Consider the following 20,985-nt stretch of genomic DNA (forward strand, 5'->3'; position numbering starts at 1 on the left):
GGGTGTTAGTCACAGGTGTCCCCCACTTGCACCTACATTTTTGGTTTTGTACATCTCCCCATTCCAGAGGAATTGGGGTTGAAAGGAGGGGGATGTCATTGTACACACCCATTTGTACACGCCCCGTGGTAGATTTATTTCACTGGTAGATTTTTTTTTTTAGAACATGGGATAGGGAATCCCCCTCCTCCGCAGTGTCTTGGGAGGGAGGGGATCCCCCATCAGAGATCTCCCCGCGGCAGCCGAAGTGAGCCACAACAAGGAGGCTGAAGACCCGCATGCGGCTCCGGAGCCGCAGGTTGCAGACCCCTGCCCTAGACTGATGGTTTTGGTGGCCCTTAGAAGGTTAAATCCACAATAGGATTGTAAAAAGCTCGGAGGGAATAAACATATTACTAGAGATATCTGGGCTGTCACTAAGTAGCACAGTAGGGCAAAAAAGTTAACTCATCATTATGTAAACTCCTCTTGAGTTTTTTTTTAATTTTTTTAGTAAATTGTCACTATGTCTAAGTTAGATGTTACGTGGACCACATGATTTATCCTAATATAAGTTTTATATAAATTTCCAAAAGTCAAATGAAACTTTTCTTTCCGAAGGCCTCTGAGTAGGACTTCAAACTCTACCAGTCATTCTGAGCTGTGCAAACTCGCTATCCAACCATTTTAACAATATCAGAGTGTTTAATTACATTACGAGACTTAGGTAAAATGTATTGGTTGGTTGTGATATTTGGAAGTACTTTTTGTGGAATGTAGAGTTTGTCCAGACACTTTGTCTCTTTTTTATGTGGAGAGTGAAACAGAATTTTGCTGTTAATATTTGTGTTCTAATTTTTGTTCAGTGGGCAGCCTAGAAATGCCTTGACAATAAATGATGTTCGCCTGGATCTGTCCTGATGTAACTTTTGCAGATTACTACTTTGTTTTTCCATGCCCTGTGCATACTCAGTTTCTTTTCTCCATTACTCTTAACAGAAATGCTTAAATAAATGTGACTCGAGTGCTCCTGTGTATGGTTATACCTCAGTAGACATTGTGAAATGGCCAATCAGGCATGCAACTCTCACTGAGTTTTAATGACTATGACTAGCATTAGACCTGTAGAATGAATGCTTGCAATGCTAAGCACATAGACTCTACTGACCACTCCACTATCATTGAATAGATGGAACCAACAATCAAAACAGGAAAAGAGCACCTTTTGCTCAGCATGTCAATTTTTTTTATTCCAAATGTAATAAAAACTTACAAAGAACAGATAAAGCCTTCATGAGATATAAATGTCACCAAAAAGAACAGTACTGGCCTAACAAACTTTGGAGGACAATACCCCTTTTTTTTAGAGCCTAGGGGCATGTTCCTCTAAGCCTGTACTGTATGTTGGTGGCATTTGGAATAAATCTTGGTAAATTTCATAAGAAAAAGTGCTCTCTTTTTGTTGTGGTTTTTACATGATTGTGGATATGTTAGTCTAAGCTGCCTCATCATTTATGTCATCAGTTTTATAAAATGATTAAGGCCCCAGGGAAATTAATAAGTGTTGTGGAAGCTTCATTAAAAATTGTAGATGGAACCAATGCCTGATGTTGTCTTTTCTTTTCAAGTGGCCTGCTGAAACTCCTGCTGCAGTTTACACTTAGTACTCTTCACTAAAGACTATCGGAGAGGATAATCTTCTACAAATATATATAAAAAAAAAAAATACTAAAAATGAACTATAGTCAAATACATATAAAAAAATGGAATTTATGGAATATTAGATAAACAAATACAACTAATATATTTTTAACTGCAAACATCAGTGAATAAACCATTTTTATTTATTTTAACAGACGCTCGCTTTGTCAAAGTTAGAGCCCACGCAGGGACCCGTCTCAGGAGGGACACAGGTGACCATCACTGGAACAAACTTGAGTGCAGGAAGTAGTGTGAAGGTGATGTTTGGAGGACAGCCCTGCATTTTTGACAGGTAGTATTGCCTTTGTCATTTAATGTCTACAAATAACATTTGCACTTCATAATTCCATATCACTTTTCATTACTGTGACTATGGTCTATCTGTGGTGTTCACATTAGTCACATGTTCATGTTTTATTCTTTGCATTATTTATTGAGCGTAGTAAAATTAAACGAGAGTAAAATAAAATGTGGTTATATAACTGTGTGTATAAAACATCAAAACTGTTTCATAATGATCTGCATTTGTGCAAGTGATTTCCAAGATTAAAGCAGTGACATGAGACAGTCACATACTGAATGTATTAGTATTCAGTAGTTTTATGATTTCTCAGATAATGTTCTTTTAATGTAGTTTTTCTTGAGAATATATTATGAGGCATACATAATATATTCAGATTAAGGTTACAGGCTATTTCACAAAGTGCTTTAAATCTGCACAAAATTATCTTGTTCCCATTTGTAGGATAAAAAAGAAAAACAGTAATAGGATTAAACATATTTTTTCTTCTTTGGTATTTATGATAGCTCTTTAGATCAGCCTTGAAGTGAAGTGGACCTAAATACCTAAATAAAGTGAATAAGGTGGATGCAGTCATTATGAAAGGCATGCAGTAATCTTTCCAGCCCTAGGCATATTTACTGTAGTGTATAAAAGGATTAATATGTTGATTGTGGAATAAAAATGATTTGTTTGCTGCATATAAAAGGAAGTTTTAGTTTCTTCCAAGTATTACAGTACATAGGTACAGTGCTTTTTAATGTTGGCAATTTATAAATTCTTTTTTATAAACCAGCATTTACCAAGCACTAGTTACAATGCTATTTAGATTTCATAGCCCCCATTTAGATATATGCGTTGCTGTAATGTGTATTTTGCTTTTTTGGCTGCATGTTACTGTAACTAATGGCAACAATACCTATTTGTATTGTGTTAAACTTAATTGTTAATTTTCAGTAAATGTTATAAATGGTAGACTTCATATAAACTTCTTGGTTCATTATGTGCATTTTAAATATGTTTTAGTGGTTTTCTAATAGTCCATTATATTTTAAAACAAATAAAATTGCTGAATTGAATTTCTTAATGCAAAACCTGTGATAATTTACATTTACTGTAATGGCCAAAACCATCCCCTGACTGTTTTCAGACCTCTCTCCCCTGTGTGAGGCCTACAGCCTAATAATCCTACTTTATCTCTCTCTTACATTTTAGTTAAGCATACAGCGTTATCTTGCATTTTGCATGTGTCTCATTACAAAGTCCATTAAGAGTGGGTTGTAACAAACTTTTTTAACACAACACATTGTGCAGATTATTTGTGCTCTACAATGCAAATATTCTGCATTGCATTTGGTACTATTCAAAATGAAAGGCAAACACAATGCATCACAAGGCTGTACATGCAATCCTGCAGGTTTTCAGGCAGTATGTTTGTTTTCAAATCATTAACAGGAGTAAATAGAACTTTACTCTTCTATAGATGATGGCTGGATGTTAGGTATAAAGATATTTTTACCTCCAGATATTTTATTCATAAAATACAGTATTTGTATTTGGTGCATCTTGATAATGTGGAAAAGTATGTGTTCATAATATGAATGTTTATTGAGTTTATTGTGTATGTGTTTAGGTATAATGTTCAATGCTTTGTTACAGGAGAACTGCAAACGAGATTTTCTGTAACACCACAGCTTCCACTGAAGGCTTGGAAAAGGTGAAAGTGACTGTTCAGATCGACAAAGCTAAAATTCCTCAGGAGTTAACATTTGAATATGTGGAAGATCCTAAAATCATCAAACTTGAACCAGAGTGGAGCATTTTCAGGTATTGTATAGACCTTGTCAATCTACAGAATTATCTTTAGGTTAATCAAATGTCAAATGCTGTGTTCAGTGTTCACTGTAAAACAATTGCATATACACTAAAAGTACATCACTTGCAGCTGAATCAATTTGATAAAACAGATTTATTAATATTAATTTAAATATACTTATAAACTAAGTTTTCACAGACTAGTTGATAATAAATGCATAGTTTATTGCTTGAACACTATTTCTTGGTATTTCATGGCTGGGCATCATTGAAGCTGTGTATTCAAATTGTGGAGAATGCACATAAAAATGCCATTAACCTTTTTCAGCTGCACTGCTCATTAAACCTGTTCACCTGCCTTGTAAAGACAGAAGATGAGGTTAGAAGCTGCCTGATCAATAGACTAGGTGACAGCTTCTCTCATGATTCGGCTTGGACATGCTTCACATGTCTGTACAGATTGTATTTATTCCGAAATTTCTATATTAGATAATCGAAACAATGAAATAAACTAAATAACAATAGATTATCAGAGTCATTTGACCATTTCAGTTAAAACCTTAATTATAATGTACAGAATTTTAATTATCTTAAAAACCCTTGTATATCTTGTGTACACAGATACGAGAAATGTGAGTGTTCTTCACTCCCTGACTTGGTGCTTGAAACATTAACGTGCTTTTTTTTTACAAAAAGTAAAAAGCATGCAACTGTTTAGAAATATTGTCTCATTATTTCATCATCTCTTTTTATTGTTAACCAGAATGTTGCACTGTGGGAATTTATTTTATTAACTCAGCATTGTACCATTATAGCTCAATGCACATACCCAATAGAATTCTGAAAAAAATGCATATTAAAACATTTTCCAACTACATTATTTCCATTCTTTTATTTAACTGTTAGACCCATATTCAAGTTGAATTACGGTGTTTTTGGCCAAAATATACTTACCTCATTTTCAGTCTTCTTTAAAAGCTAAGTTCATTCTGTGTACATCTAAACATGGGTGTTCAATGTCTTCAAGCAGAGGTCAGCAAACTTTTTTGGCCACTAGGCCATTTCAGGGGTAGGCAGGAGCACACAAGGCCGGACTCTCTCTCGAGTCCCGCCCTAATGGCTCCGCCCCCACCAGGAACACCCCCTGAAGGGAAAGCCCTCTCCTCTGCTATGCATATGGCGGAGAGGGAATGTTCCCTATTTACCTTGGTGACGGAAGTGTTAACTCCGGCCGTGGTAAATAGGGAAGGGGGCCACCACTCGGAGACTCAAGAGCCGAATGCGGCTCCAGTGGCTCCAGCTCCGGTAGTTTGTTCCGGCTCCTCTGCACTTTGCCGGCCAGGATTAGGCCAGATTGGCCAGGGGGAGTTAGGCCAGAACAAACTACCGGCTCGGCTTAACCTAAAGGCCAGAGTTTGCCGACCCCTGTCTTAAAGGGTCATTGCTCAAGAAGTGGGGATTAAAGATACCCTAAACTGGCAAGCAAAAACTCCAACAGGTGCTGTGTTGGATCACTGCAGGGAAACCAATACTTCCACATAGAAAACTTTGTGGAAGGGCAGGTTTTGTTTTTTTGTTTTTTTTACTCATACTGTTTCTACATTTGTAAACAAAAATAAACAGTGACATATCAACTGTATATTTTAAAGTATTTGAAATGCATTTAGCTGATTTATAGTGGAACATTTAGTTTAATTTTATTTTTTTTAATGCACTTATACACTTCCCCAACCAGGCTGGTCCTGAGCAGTCTTCATTTCATTCTTCGTTCCTCTGATTTCACTCATGTCCTGTGCCATCATCTTTCTTTGCTCTTCTGGTTGCCTAACAATGCTTGCAATGCTGTGCTGCAACATCATCAGGTGGCGTTCCATGAATGTAAAAAACCTGGTGCCAATCTCACTCTGCACATGCTTGCTCTGCAATGTGGTTTGTCATATACATTTGAGGAACTCTTTTGATGCAGTACAAAATCCCATGCGTGCCCAGAACAAGATCAGGAACTTATATCAGCACGCTGTGTAGAATCAATATGTGATATGGGTATCCCAGGCTGCAGGATTGCTTCTCAATCTCTATCACAGCAGTGAGAAGCCTGAAAGTAGAAAGAAATAATTCAAAAAATGAAAACATTTTAAAAATATAAGAAATAACAAATGCAATTTTTACTGATAAAACTCAAAAGTTAAGCTTTAAATATTTTAATATTATTAATATTTTTTTGTAACTGTATTAGCCTGATCAGGAAAGGTAATCACTTAGAGGAGAGACACCTCCCCTGGCAAGTTTTGATAATGACCAATAATTAGTTTTCATTTAGTTAGTATTCAGCTGGACCTGCATTTTTGCCCATATAACATTCAAAACATTCAAATATTCAAAACTATGCCTATTAAGTTATTACAACTTGCACTTTCATGCTGATCACTCAAAATCTGGTACCCTAAATAACAGAGCCACAGCATATAGATACCTTTGAGGAGTAAGCATGAAAAAACATAGAAAAAAAGGTTTATTATACAGGCTGTAAGATGTTTCACACAGCTTGTTTGAAGCCTGGTTTTTTGTACCTGTCATTTTTTTCCCTTAAAAAACAAAATAAAACTAAAAGAGGTATTTAACGTTGCACGCCAAACTGAACATCTAAGCAGAGAAATATGTGACTTGGATAAAACAGCTGACATCTCTACAAATCCTTCCAATTAGTGCTTTATTCACCAAGAACAGAATTCTAGAGATATGCTTATATCATTTTATCTGGAGGCAGTAGAACAGTTTATGAGCAGGAGATTCCATGTTCTTTGGCGCAATTATATCCAGGCAGGGGCTGCCAGGTAGGAGACATCAGAGAAATAGAGTTTTTTTTTTGTTGTTGTAGAAATCAATGTGCAGTACTTAATTCTCTCCTAATATGGAGTTTGTTTACAAATGTACCATTATGACATTACACATTGCTGGGATAGTGGGATTGATTTATTAAAGATATAGAGGCTGCACTCTAAGCAAAGACATTTGTTCACTATGAAAAATGTACTTGCATTAACTGGGCTTTCACTGACACCTATATGCAGCAATGATCTGTACTGTTAGCTTTTTTTTTCTTTCAATAGGTAGCAGAATTCAAGGGTCAGTGAACTTTTAGTTTAGGGTCTGAAGTACAATTGCAGCCAATACAACCACCTTTTTTTATTTAACTTGTATTTGAACACCCTACAACAGTTTCTCAACCAGTATTCTGTGGAACCCCAGGATTCCTCCAGAGGTTACTAGGGCTTGGTGATCTTTTTGGCTAATGGTAAGGTTAACATTTTACCAAAAAAGAGGCATTCTTCCAACTGACCAGCACACTAATATACTGTGAGCTGTGGATATAATTAATATAGCACGGATTCCCTGAGGACCTGAAAGGTATTTCAAGGGTTCCCAAATGTTAAAAAGATTGAGAAGCACTGTGGTGCAAGGTCCCTTTGTCTGCTGTCATCTAGTAAGATAATGCACAAGCAAAATATAACGTTAAATTGAAAATATAACTTATATGCTTCAAGTTGAGTAAACAGCTCAGGGTTCTTGGCTAGTTTACTGATTGCTTACTAAATGTAATTATGCAACAGAAACACACTTGATTTATCCAACACGTGAGAACAATCCAATTTAATTGTGGAAAGAGAAGTCTTCAAAGCAAGTACAGTCTCTATTTCAAAATATGTTTTGCATTAATAAAACTGATTTTTTTTTTTTTATAATTTCTCCAGCATAGTTGTGCTGACTAAGTGGATATTGGCTTCTGTGGAATATGTTTTGAGTCCTATGTAGATAGGAATAAATTATAAACATATAGCGTAAGCACATATAATATTGGTTACAATACAGAACTGAACTAACGCACTAATTAAAAAAGGAAAGTGCTGTTTTTTTATATGCCACCATACATGACCATATTAAACCATATTTAATTTTCTAATTCCTTTAAACCTGTTCCCTAGTAATCTTGTGCATTTACCTAATATTAAAGTAAAAACAGTGCACCAAACCTTATTTTATTCTGATTCCTAAATTATCCAGATGGATACCATTTGTTATGTTTTCCTGGATACTGGTTACATATATATGGTTTTATGCTGTTGATGCATAGAATAAAACCAATGTGCTCATTCCGGTATAACACTAAAAAAAAATAGCATTAAGAACAGCTTTTGTATCCTAGTCATCTATCCACTTACAGTTTCTAAATTGGAGAATGAAAGATTTCTTTGCAGTCCCCTCAATACGTGATATGTCCTGCTGAGAAAATACCATAGTTTAATAGATGCTACTCCTGCTCCAGTCTATAAATATCTATTCTAGAAGCTTATGTGTGTGTGTGTGTATATATATATATATATATATATATATAGTCAGTCAGTAATACAAGATCAGTTGCTTTCTAAGAATGGATAATGGGCTTGTAATACTCTGTAATCTAAACAAATTGAATATATGTTTATATTAGCATTGGCCATATTATTTTTCTGAAGACTCTTAACACTTCTTTTACAGTGGCAATACTCCTATATCAGTTTGGGGAATGAACCTGGATATTATTAGAAACCCACGAATAAGAGCCAAGCTCAATGGAAAAGAACACATTAATGTAAGTACTTATATTATTTATGATTTTACCTGCTCATCTGGTACCCTCTGTCATTTACAGTAACTTTGCAGGAACACTGCTAGCTGTAGTGAGCATTATCTTCAAAGTACCACCATGAAATAGAAAATGTATTGTCATTGATTACCTCGACATGAAAAGAACACATGTGTATTTACCTTTTAAATAGCCGAGGACAGAGGCCATAAGGTGGTTTAGTGATAAGAAGCAGATGCTGACTGATAATGAAAGGGGGACCAGGTTGACTCCCTATCAGTCCTTTGTGCCCGAAGAAAATAACTGATAATGTGTACTTAAATCATCATATCTGTCTGTTGCTACAGCTGCCAAATCGTCTTTATATTTAGGATAGTAGACAGTTATATATATTTTTTTTAATACCAAATGTTGTGACTTTTTAATTGTAAAACATTTTAAAACAAATTTTCAGCATTTGAAACAAAATATTTGTGTTACTGGTTTGAATGTTTTAGGTAAAGAGAATAAAATAATGTCAAGTTTTTTTCACACAGTACGAAAATAAAGCTGTCACTATATATACGGTATCCTACCATCATTTACAAAAAAATGTTCTACAGCTATAGACTGGGCCGAGTATGTTTGTGAATTCTTCTGTTCCAGCTTTGCCCTTTGTCCTTTTGATCGCTGAAAATGTACTTTTAATTGCATTCTTGGTAATATACAGTTAGAAATGTCAGTTGATGGAACAATTTCCGAGGAACAGTTAGTTTATAAAAACAATGCTTGTCCTTTCTCTTAGCTTTCTTTCCCTTGTAATGCCTAGCGGTCAGTTTTCTCAATGAATACAAAATCAGGAAAAAACATATGAAGTAAAATTGCTAAGGAGATTCATTTTTCTTAGAGCAAAAAGAGTGACTTCTATGTATTGCTTTATATTTATCAGTTTAAGCCCCATGTCCTGCTGGTAGTGGTTTATGAGTAAGTAAATGACATGGATATATCTAGATATTAAATCATTGCCACCCTTGGATGGACAATTTAATCCTAAAACTCCAGGATTTAAAGTTCATGGCAGATGTCAAGATTTATGTCCAAAATTTCAGGATTGGTACACCCCTCACCATGTTTCTGAATATATAATGCTACTAAAAATATACTGTGCTTTTTCTTTTTTATGTTCAGTGAAGTCAGTTTAGGATTTATAGTGTTGTTATCAAATTAAATTACAGTCTACATTTAGGAGGAATCCCCCTACTACATTATTTAGGATATATTCGCCATTTGTCAAGACACACACTGTACCCTTATATGTATAGTATTCATTGCCTTAGCTTTCATTCTTCACTTTATCTCTTTGGATTGTAAGCTTATATGGTAAAAGCTCTCTATCCTATAGTCAGAAGTTGCTGCTTTGTACAATTGTTTTTGATGAGTATTAATATACTGGAGCAATGAAACTGAAGATCTTTTCTAAAACTGAATGAAGCATCCATAAAATCTACTATATAACAAATACAAACTATTAGTAATTTAAGATTTGTAGTTTGTAGTTATATATTATAAAATTAATATAACAGATAAAGCATATATTATAATAAATACACTGTGGTTTAGTAATACAATGCATGTAGAATAATGCGGGCAAATGCAAAATTTTCCTGTTTTCTATAGAATTTAAAAAGGCACATAGAAGTCAGGTAACATACAATTTATGTCTGTTTGAAAGATGTCTCTGTACACAGTGGTATATGTCTATTGAACCAGTGTACAATATTCGGCTACTTTGTTGAAGTAAATGTGGGATCAGCTGCTTGCTTCAGTTAGCCCTTATGATTTTTGTACAAACAGAAAATCAATCGGAGAATTATGGTATAAGGGCAGATATACTATATTAGATAAAGCCTTTGTCTGCCCTTTGCTCCTGTGGTCACAGCTCATCGGTAATTGTTTGAGTATGTTGCATTTTCCCTCAAAAGGCACTGTTCCATAGTGAGGAGCACATATAGAATATGTCACCTGAATACATGACCTGCATCCTATTGAATGGTTTTATAATAATGGCTCTCAGCAAAATCTGGGATACAACAGGAGAATAATCATTGATGACATTTTTGCAGACAGACCACATTGTCATCTGTAGATGAGCTGCATACTGTTTGAAATAAAATGTGTTCTTAAATATATTTGTAATATACAATAATTCTAAGAAAGAGGTAGGAAACATGTAGAAATGTACTTAATGGTAGCAACTAATATGTAAAACACATAATATTTCATGCTATATTAGCTTAAGGTGGTCAGTAGAAGTACATTGTAGAATATACGCAGCATTGACATGTTACTCTATTGCAGGATGGTATGTTGGGTAAATACAATTATTATATGTTGGGGTTCCTAAATATATTAAAATATTGATAGCTGCCTGTGTATGCACATATAATCTTTTCATCCTGGCAACTTATTCTGCAGCAAAATTGGATGATGGACAAGCAAACAGATATACAAGTCTGGCCTAGTTGCGGAATGACTCTATAGTCGGAAGCTCAATAGCACTGATCCCATTTACAAGTCAATGCATCCTGCTGTACCATCTATCCCACTCATTTGTTGTCCAAGTAGACAGTGGCTTAGAGAGTCTTATCTTCATTCCGGTATATATACATCCTACTAAACATCCTCACTTGACAATACAAAATCAACAAGTACCGGTATTTGATTTACAACGGAATGGTACACATAAACCACTCATTTGCACCTGTATAAAGATCTAATTCTTGTTCTGCTAAATACAAATCCTAAGGTGACTTTCTATTACAGTAAATTATAATAGTTCAGCATTCCTCAACCTTTTCTTACATGGCGAACCCTTAAAATAACTTTCAGGTCTTAGTGAACTTATGCTATAATTACCGATATGCTCAAAGTATATTAGTATATATGGTCAGTAGAAAGATTGCCTCCTACATTGGTGGCCAATGGGAAGAATGTCACCTTTACAGAGATCCAAAATTATTATTGTTATTGAGGTACCTGTAGCAAATGCTGGAAGAATACTAAGGTTTGACAGAACTCTGTTATAGTTCATGAATATTCCTTTTTGTTTTAAGAAAATGATCTCAGTGATCTCTTTTAAAAGTTCTAAGCATGCTGGCTTCATGTACTATTGAAAACAAATCCATATACAGCATGCTCACCAGCTATATGCTTATAAATTATGAACAGCTAAAACTAAAAGTAATTATAAGTCATATGCAGGATGTATTGAAAAAGTAGCTTTATTGTGCTTTGTATCCCATGTAAACTGTGTACCAATGTGCATTGCACAGAATTACAGGCAAAGTAATAAAGGCCATTGCAATGCTTTGTATGTCACATCTCGCTTATCACTCTCTTGACATGTGAGCCAAATAACTTATGGTCAGGGTGATTTGTTCTGGATTGATTTCAGCATCTTGGTCAGTCATCGGCCATCCTTACAAGTGGTGTGTGAATATATATATACAAGTGATTAAGGATTTAAGGAAAAGATTTGAGCACACATTTTCTATGAATACTGATTTAATGTGTACATGGAGCTTGTCCTAGGGACATAGTGAATTTACAGCTGCAAACTCCCTATCAGCCATAGAACTGCATGTTCTACAGTGTATATTCTAAAGTCACAATAATGTGCACCGCACTCTCTAATCTTATTGTGAACTAAACTACAAACAGGGGAATAATGGGGTAATGCAGAGAAAACATTTCATACATTTACAACTTGAGGAAAATACATATTATGCCCTGAAGACAGGTATTATGATTGCATGGTTGCATTTATATCTACCTAGGCATTCATATTTAGATACATTAGATAGCAATTTTAAAAGTAATATGTGCAATATATAATGAAATGTACTTGACATGATATATTATATAAACTTAATAGACTTTCGTATGGATAGTGTACATACATTGTAATGCATTTGCAGTCTACAGGAGGGGAAACAATGTTCCTTGTAATACCTTAGTGATCCAGAAATGATAACCTTATTTTATTCAGGTTACATGTAGCATTTGTTCTATTGATAGAAGTCCAGGATTGTATTTATTATCCCAGGACAAAGCTAGGAACATAAGGAAAAACACATGCCACTTCTTGCTCTCTACTGTGGTGTAAATGTGTAAACATTAGGACGACAACCCCAAATGCCTTTGACATTTTTCTATACTATTCCCCATGCTATTGCATTTTATGGGGGCTATTTTTGTAAGTAAGAAAGGAAAACCCTTTTAATAGCTGCAGTGTAATTAGAACCTTTTGCTCAGTTCAGCATAATAATGGTATACAGTATATGCAGTACAATTCATCAATAGTGGCTTAACTTAAACCCATTAAAGTAGGTTTAAGCATGATCAGATTAGTTATCAATTTTGATAATGAGATCGCAGATCAGGTAAGGGTGTCATAGATTGCCAGTCGCCTTGCACTTTCTAACAAATATGCTGGAAATTACCTAAAATTATAGTACTATAGTATATAGTAGTATAGAACTGGGCAGTAGCATTGCAGGGATTCCAAGGAAGCCCATTTCTCTTATAACCAGCCCATTGTACAAATTCATTTAACTTCTGTTCATTTCTACAAAGCACGTTCTAGCTAAAGATGTTGATTGCCAAGTTAAACAAAATATGAAATTTTTTATAGTAAACAAAAAATGTCCCCAATCCTGAATGATTCCAATAATATGTTCCTGCTCACCTAGGCCCCTTGAATTGAACATGACATTCCTGATGATTTTGACATTATATTATTTTTTGATAATATAATCAAAGCCCTAGGATGCATGCATATTGTGGTAAAGTGACGTACACCTACCCCAGCTTTGTCCCTGTTTCTCGATTTCCTTATTGTTCCTCAAATTCCTCCTCCTATCTATATCTGAATATCTCATCCTCCTATTTGTAAGGCTTTCTTGTACTTCCCCACCCTTCACTCCAAGTTACACCATAGCTCATAGTATATAGGCCTAGGTTAATTTGCTCATTGCATATCTCTCCCCACCTAGTTTGCATTGAACCATTGTATACCTTGGTTGTTTTTACATCTTGCTTTGATAAAATGCCTGTACACTGCTCATGATTAATCATACTTTTAAATATTTTGCATATATTTACATTTATTGTAGTTATGGTCACCAGGACCTGAAGCAATTTTTTATGATTTATACATTTTTGTAAGTAGATGTACATAGAAAGGATTGTGCCTTTTTATAGGAAAAAGTGAATACATTTTCCTTAATTGGTCATAGAGATGGTTGCTAAGAAATAGCAGCATCCAGCACAAAAGAATTTCAAGACACTAGCATTATTGCTTATGAAAAATGGGGTCTCTAGAGTTTCAGCAAAAAGCACAGGAAATAGTACTGTTGGCAGCCTACATTATCATCTAGACTTGCAAGGAAACATGGAAAATCACACAGTAATGATAGCAAAAGTAATAGTTCCCCACTGTAAAGTTTTATTTCACACTAACAGATCGTCTCTGTGCACCTAATGTTCATCATGTTAGTGCAGACTTTTTTAGTGCTCTTTTCAATGCGTTAATACAAAGAGATCTTAGAGATGTTAGAAGCATTTAAAAGGCATGCTGTAAGGACATATAATGCCTTTGATTTATATTATAGCCTTTTGCAGCTTCAATATTTCTGTGCAAAATTAATTATCCTCATCAGTACTGCAAAGAAGAAAAGGTTAATTACACTCTAGTATTTGTTCTAAGCATACTAGAAAGACAATAAGCTCCCTAGGTTTCTAATACTCTGAAATTATAATTATATGCATGACATATATTCTGCAGAACATAAAAAGTTTATTTTAACTGTATTAATGCTGAGGGCATCTAAATGAGTTTCACAAAGGATTTGATGTCTGATAGTGACCACTACAATTTTTTCTTTTCTTCACATAGAACTGTACAGTATTGAATTCTACCGAGATGATATGCCAAGCCCCGGCTGTGGCCATTAATTTAAACAACCAAGGTGAAGCTACTGAACGACCTGAAGAATTTGGATTCATCTTAGACAATGTTCAGTCACTGCTGGTACTCAACAAAACCAACTTTACATATTATCCAGATCCAGTGTTTGAGTCATTCAGCCCTTCCGGCATCTTGGAGCTAAAACCTGGTAGTCCCATAATATTAAAGGTAACTGGAATAGGGAAGTCTTGATTTTAAATGGAATGCATAAAAGACTGCAAAAGCTGACTGTGTTGAATGTTGTTTTTATGACCAAATGGACGGCTATTATTGTAGTAGTTTAATTTTATTTCATTACATATACTGTATTAGTTTTCTAATTTAAACTAGAGGTTTAATTATTGCTTGAAGTGGAAAAAAACTATTACAATTTGTATTTGTTTTAGAGACACAATAGAAAGTTAGAGGAAATATACCCAAAATAAAAGAAAATTAAGGAAATTTGTAAGGAAAACTGGTATGTAGACTGTGTCACCAGACTGTGTAGAGCCACCATGGGAGGAAGTCATTAATGTGTATACAGGTAGTCCCCGGGATAAGGACATCTGACATAGGAATGCCACCTAGATATGAATGGGGCTTCCCTGCTCGTTGTGTGCAAAGTGGAGGCTTGAAGGGTAGCGGGGGCCGTTTGCTTGCAGAAGAAATCTTTTGCTAAACACAGCTGAGCTGGGTGATCTTAGGGGGGTGAGCTCTTTCTGTAGCCTCTTGTAACTCTTTATTGACCACCACAAACTCTGCCGTTTCTTTTTGCATATCAAAGCACAGCTTGCTCCAGAAGTTATTGAATGTCTATGAATGGCTCCATAAAGATATTTGTCTGTAATAAACTCAGTGAGGATTTTAAACTATAACTGACACCTCACTGCCTTATATTATGTTGAAACAAGCATTTGTCCTAATTGCATTTATAAAAATAATTTACCTGTTCCGACTTACATACAAATTCAACCTAAGAACAAACCTGCAGTCTCAATCTCGTATATGTAACCCGGGGACTACCTGTATTGCACCCTTATATGTCAAAAGATAATATAGAAAAAGTATGGAGGTTTACAGCCTATAAATATGTACTGGAGGTACAAGTACACTTTTGACATATACTTTAGCAATAAAATGCCTGCTTATGTCAATGAAACTCTTAGGGGGCAGCTTTACCCTCACTCATGCGCTCAGAATATTTCTGGATAGTAAAAATAAGCCTTTTTACACTACCAGTTTGATTTGTGAAGTTGAATTACAAGGATGCTTTATTTGAGGGGATCATTTTCACTTATCCACATATGTTGATTGTGCACATTTTGCAGTCATCAACTTGAATTGGCATTGTCAATTCCAAAGGTTTACTTTCTGATGAGAAACGTTTACCTTTCTGTTGATCCAAAGGAAAACACAAAAATCTTTTTGAAATGAGTTTAAAGAGAAAATAATTTGCATCTATGTGCAATTCATGATAATAAATTGAATTTCGTCTTACATTTGGATTTTGCAAGTTTCCAGATGCATTGGTACTTTTTTTTTTCCAGGGGAAAAACTTGATTCCACCAGTAGCAGGAGGTAATATGAAGCTAAAGTATTCCATGTACATTGGTGAGAAGCCATGCACAGTCACTGTTTCTGATGTACAGTTACTATGTGAGTCCCCAAATCTAACGGGTCGGCACAAAGTACTGGTAAGTACTTGATACATGGTTCTTTCGTGTAGTACCACCATAATTGTAAATGGCCATGTAAATTCAATAGCAACAAAAGACACAGCATCTTAATGTCTGAAAATAAAAAAAAAAACATATAGATTGTCTAACATTCAGAACTTTTTTTCTTGTAAAAGGCTTTTTTATTTACTTTACCTGAAGGCTTGTCTGACAGCTAGATGGATACTTCTGTAGGATTCAGGTTTTCTGCCATAATTCACTGTAACTTAACCCCTTCTCCTACTGTTTGCCTTTGGCCTTATAATAGGTTAGAACATCATGTGCATTCCAGAAAGCTTAGCAGCATCTTATCTGTTTTTTTTTCACATCCTAGCAATAAATTGGTATAGTGGTCATGTTAGCATGTTGTTAAAAAAGAAGAGGTCAACATCAAGGTTGCAAATAACAAAAACAAATGGGCCCTTGTGTATTATTATTTTATATCTTTATAGAACTTCTTTGGCTCTGCAATTTATAAATTACAAACCGGTACCTTTAGCACATTTGTAATTTTTTTAAACAACCTGCTGTAACCAGGAATACTTTTTTTTTATGAAGAGAAGCGGAAGGGTTGTTTATTAAACTGGTTCACAGGGCAAAAATAATGTGCTGAGTGCAGAAACCGGTAATACCGATTGGACTAGCTCAATAAAATATATGATTTGTTGGCTCACTAAATAATGTTATAATATATTAATAGAGACTACAGACTGTCTTTAGCACACCTTTTTTTTTTAAAATAGGAATTTTCGTTGAAAGCAGGCAATCAAATCTTTAGCAGTAACCCCTTTCACCTTTATACTCTATGCCACTACCCCACCCCCCACAGATGGCCTGCATTGTTTTCTACAGAATCTTATTAAGGCATTTTACGTTTATTCATTTGTTTGTGCATTTCAGGTAATCTTTTGGGTTAAGTAGACAAAAAGGCTGAAAGTTCCCACTTTCCTGTATTACTCCCTATTTGGAGCACATTGTTTTCGTTATGTGTTAAAGCCTGAAATAAAACAATTTTGAAACAATTTGGTTGATTTAGTAAAGGCTCAGTGAATTTTAACTGGTGCCGTTGGCCTGCAAATCACATGCAAGCAAAAATGTTTTTATATTTCTTATTTATCTTGCATAGTGAGTTTTCTTTGCCTTTACTAAGCTAAGTGGAAAATCCTTTGCATAGTGCGTATTTACTTTTCTAAGTGAACTCTCCAAACTCATTTAGAAAATGCTATTATAGTTTTATTTATATCTAGCATATGTAATATTACATCTTTCTTGTAAAAAAAAAAACTTTTCACAATTATTTCCACATTACTGTAGTAATTTAGAAATATATTATGTCTTTTCATTCCACAAAATTAGAAACTGGGAGCTGCCAGTATTACTTGCGATGTATGTATACTGATAATACAATTGCTCTCTCCTCCTTTACAATAAATGAGACACCCAATCCACCCTAAAAAAATGATACATAAAAAGCCTGTAGGAATAAATTATGCATAGCCTGATGATGATAACATTAAAAGTGTTATCAATTATCATGACACATAGTACTGAATGTGAATAAAGGTTTGTTATAAAGGTAGATATTAAACCACTGAAGTGTCAGACTATTGGCTGCAAATCAAAGTGGACAAGGTTATCAGTTACAAATGCTGGTTAAGGCAAGACTGATAAGACTGGATAGATTTCAGCTTACTTATTGCATCTTTCCTTTGATACACATCCAAGCTGTCATATCCATCCCAAGGACTTTCTATTATTGTCCAAAGGCCAAATCTGCCTCATTCCCCAAGGTGTTAGGGGACAGCTGAACTTTTCTGGTCATCTATAATATATTCCTTTGTTATCTCAAAGCTATAATCTATTTATCAAACCACACATACAAGGCAACCTATGTAGTTGTTGTTATATTGAAAATATACATTAGTGTTACCATGAGTTTTGTAAAATTTAAAATATAAACAAAACATCTAAAATGATTATAATAATTCATTAGATGGGGTATTTGCAATCAATAGTGGCAGCCAATAAAGACTGCAGTTTTAACAATATCTCAGCCACAAAACATTATTTCCTATTAGATGTAATATGCAATTACTTTTACAATGTAATTCTGTGCTTTGCACGTTGTTATTTGTCCCGTAATATAAGCAACTGTTGGCAGATAGCAAACTCTGGATGCCTGTTAAGTTCCTACTACTGGTTTTACAGTCATGTTCAGCAACATACCACTATTATTGGTAATCTATTCTGACACAGTCTATTGGAAAGAAAAATGAAAATGATCAGGGACATATCTTACCGCGCTCAAAGGATTATAGCAATGTCTACTGACATACAGAGTAGTTTTGTCATAACACTGTTCCTGTGGATTTGGCTGCCTGCTGGACTGCAGGAGGTTGAATCAAACAATCCCTATTACGAATATCTAATACCCACTGTAATAAAAAGAGTGTATAAAAATAATCTGTATTCAGTAGTGTCAAGACTGAGAAGTTAACCACTATAATTTTTCTAGACTTTTTAGTGGTGTAGTCAGCCAACAGTTCCATGCATTAAAATATTTATTAAAGTTTGTAGTCTCCACTTGTTTTAGGTTTATTTTAACTGCAGTCTATTTGACTTATTTGACTATTTTTAACTTTTGCCCAGAATTCAGGCTTTTCTGGTTTCCATTTAGAAATATAATGCTTACATGGGGAAACCATTTGTAAAATAGGACTGGCAAAAAAGGCTTGCCAGTCTGGTATATGCTTGGTTAAACTGGTCATATATTGTTTGATATTTCCAATCAATGCAGCATTGTCTACAGACAAAACTGAGTTTGGAGTTATATGAAAGAAGAAGACATCCATGTAGATTTGTGTCTTTGAGTTTTATGGGACTGAAAAAAAAGCATGTTTAAAAGTGTTGGTGATACCTTCTTTCATATAATATAGAAAAATATATCTGACCTTCTTGTAACTTCAGCATAATTCTTTTTTAACTTATTTTCACTAAATTGAAGGTATGTGCAGCATATAAATGATGATTAGGGCTGCTGCCATTTATTCAGCTAGTAACCTTTTTTAGTAAAGATTTATGTATGCTTCTATTTGTAGATATGTGATTAAAGGTTGAAAGAATGGGTTTACTCTCTCTGTTTGGTCATCTCTTTGTAGGCTCGAGTTGGTGGAATGGAATTCTCCCCTGGTATGGTTTATATCACACCTGATAGCCCTCTTAGTGTACCAGCTATAATTAGCATTGCTGCAGCAGGAGGACTGCTGATCATCTTCATTGTTGCTGTGCTTATAGCATATAAACGAAAATCCAGGGAAAGTGACTTAACACTAAAAAGATTGCAGATGCAAATGGACAACTTGGAATCACGGGTGGCCTTGGAATGCAAAGAAGGTAGGTTTTACATAGCAAAAATTGCCTCTGTGTATTCTATTTATTTTATTAAACTTTGTTTATATGAAAGAAGCAAAAAAAAAAAATGATAAGGTGCATTTTTTTAAGCCAAGGTTCCAGGGCAAATTGAAAAGTATGGCCATGACATTGTTTTCTGAGATGTATTGAAAATGGAACCATTGTCTTCAAAAATTAAAATGGGATTGGAGATGAAAACGATGATCCTTCACCTAAGGATAGCTTTTTTTGGTGAGATTGTCCTACCCAACTATTGGAAAGGTGTCCATCATTTTGAATGGATCATATAATTATAACAAGATTGTTTCACAAACTTTCACACCTCCCATCTTCTTCACCTATTAAAGCTCTCCAATACCAGAGAAGAGATACTATAGTGGGAGAGTCAACAAACCTAGAATAAATTTGGTCCACGATTGAAAACATTTACCTATTAGCTCATGATTTTTAGTTAATCTATTCTAGGTTTGCTGGATCCCCTACGTTCTTCCATGATAGGCCCGGATTTATTAACTTCCTGAGCAGTTCATTTCTGTCCGGTTTTATATGTCTAAAAGCATTACATTGTTTTTCATGGAAATTTATTTTAAGGTATATTATAATAGTATGAGTATAATAAAGTTTAAAACACAAAACATGTCAAAATAATAAATTAAATAAATTAATTTTTAAAAATAATATTATACAATTATATTATACTGTAAAATAAATCTTCATAAATAATGTACTGCTTTTACACATGTAAATCCACTGTATTGCATTCAATACAGTTTTTTTGTATTCAATGCAATACAAGTAGATTTAAATTTCCACGCCCGAACGGAATGTCCGCACACACTGACGTCACCAGGAACCATGGAGTGACTCATGGGGTGCAGAGGACGCCGGCCGGAGAAAGAAAGAAGAGGGGGATCGCGAAGGAGGATGCAGGCGGATCAGGTAAGCACTTTATTTACTATTGTTTTCCATAGGTTTACCTACCCCTCTTCCAGCATCTATTTTCTACCCCAAGTCACACTCGGAGTTACCATTGGGGAGGTTAAAGCTCTCCAAGTCTGGAGAGCATACACTGTTATCAGTGAAGCTGGCTGATCCAGCAAACCTGGAATGGATCTGGTCCAGGATGCAAAGGATTTGCTAGCAAATAGCAAATTACTTTGACGAAATCCATTCCAGGATCACCCAGCTTCATTAACGAAAGTGCATCCTCTCCAGTCTTGGAAAGCTTTCATAAATCAGGGTCATAGTCCTTAGTCTTGGAGAAAGATCATAAATCAGGTTGATTGAATTACACAATAGTAGTTATTAGTCATTAGAAGTGAGAAAGCCACTTGGATGAGTGGTAACATTTATTCAACATTACAGAACAAGTTCAGTTGAATTTGACAAAATGTGCTTTATTATGTTTCTTAGTGATTACTAGTAATCACACAGATAGTAAAATATATGATCTACAGGAAACTGATTTCAGCCA

General features: G+C 34.8%; 1 protein-coding gene across 2 annotated transcripts in view; it reads left to right on the plus strand.

Annotated features, from left to right (window-relative positions):
- The window catches only part of PLXNA4 (plexin A4), a 431,579-nt gene that overhangs the window by 355,192 nt on the left and 55,402 nt on the right, over positions 1-20,985 (plus strand). For both annotated transcript variants that reach the window (XM_072401850.1, XM_072401849.1), the window contains exons 15-20: positions 1,836-1,972; positions 3,620-3,787; positions 8,312-8,405; positions 14,335-14,574; positions 15,933-16,079; positions 19,259-19,493. In XM_072401850.1, coding sequence (XP_072257951.1) covers positions 1,836-1,972; positions 3,620-3,787; positions 8,312-8,405; positions 14,335-14,574; positions 15,933-16,079; positions 19,259-19,493 — 1,021 coding nt within the window. The remainder of the gene's footprint in view (positions 1-1,835; positions 1,973-3,619; positions 3,788-8,311; positions 8,406-14,334; positions 14,575-15,932; positions 16,080-19,258; positions 19,494-20,985) is intronic.

This window comes from Pyxicephalus adspersus, chromosome 2 (assembly GCF_032062135.1).
Source record: "Pyxicephalus adspersus chromosome 2, UCB_Pads_2.0, whole genome shotgun sequence".
NCBI lineage: Eukaryota > Metazoa > Chordata > Amphibia > Anura > Pyxicephalidae > Pyxicephalus > Pyxicephalus adspersus.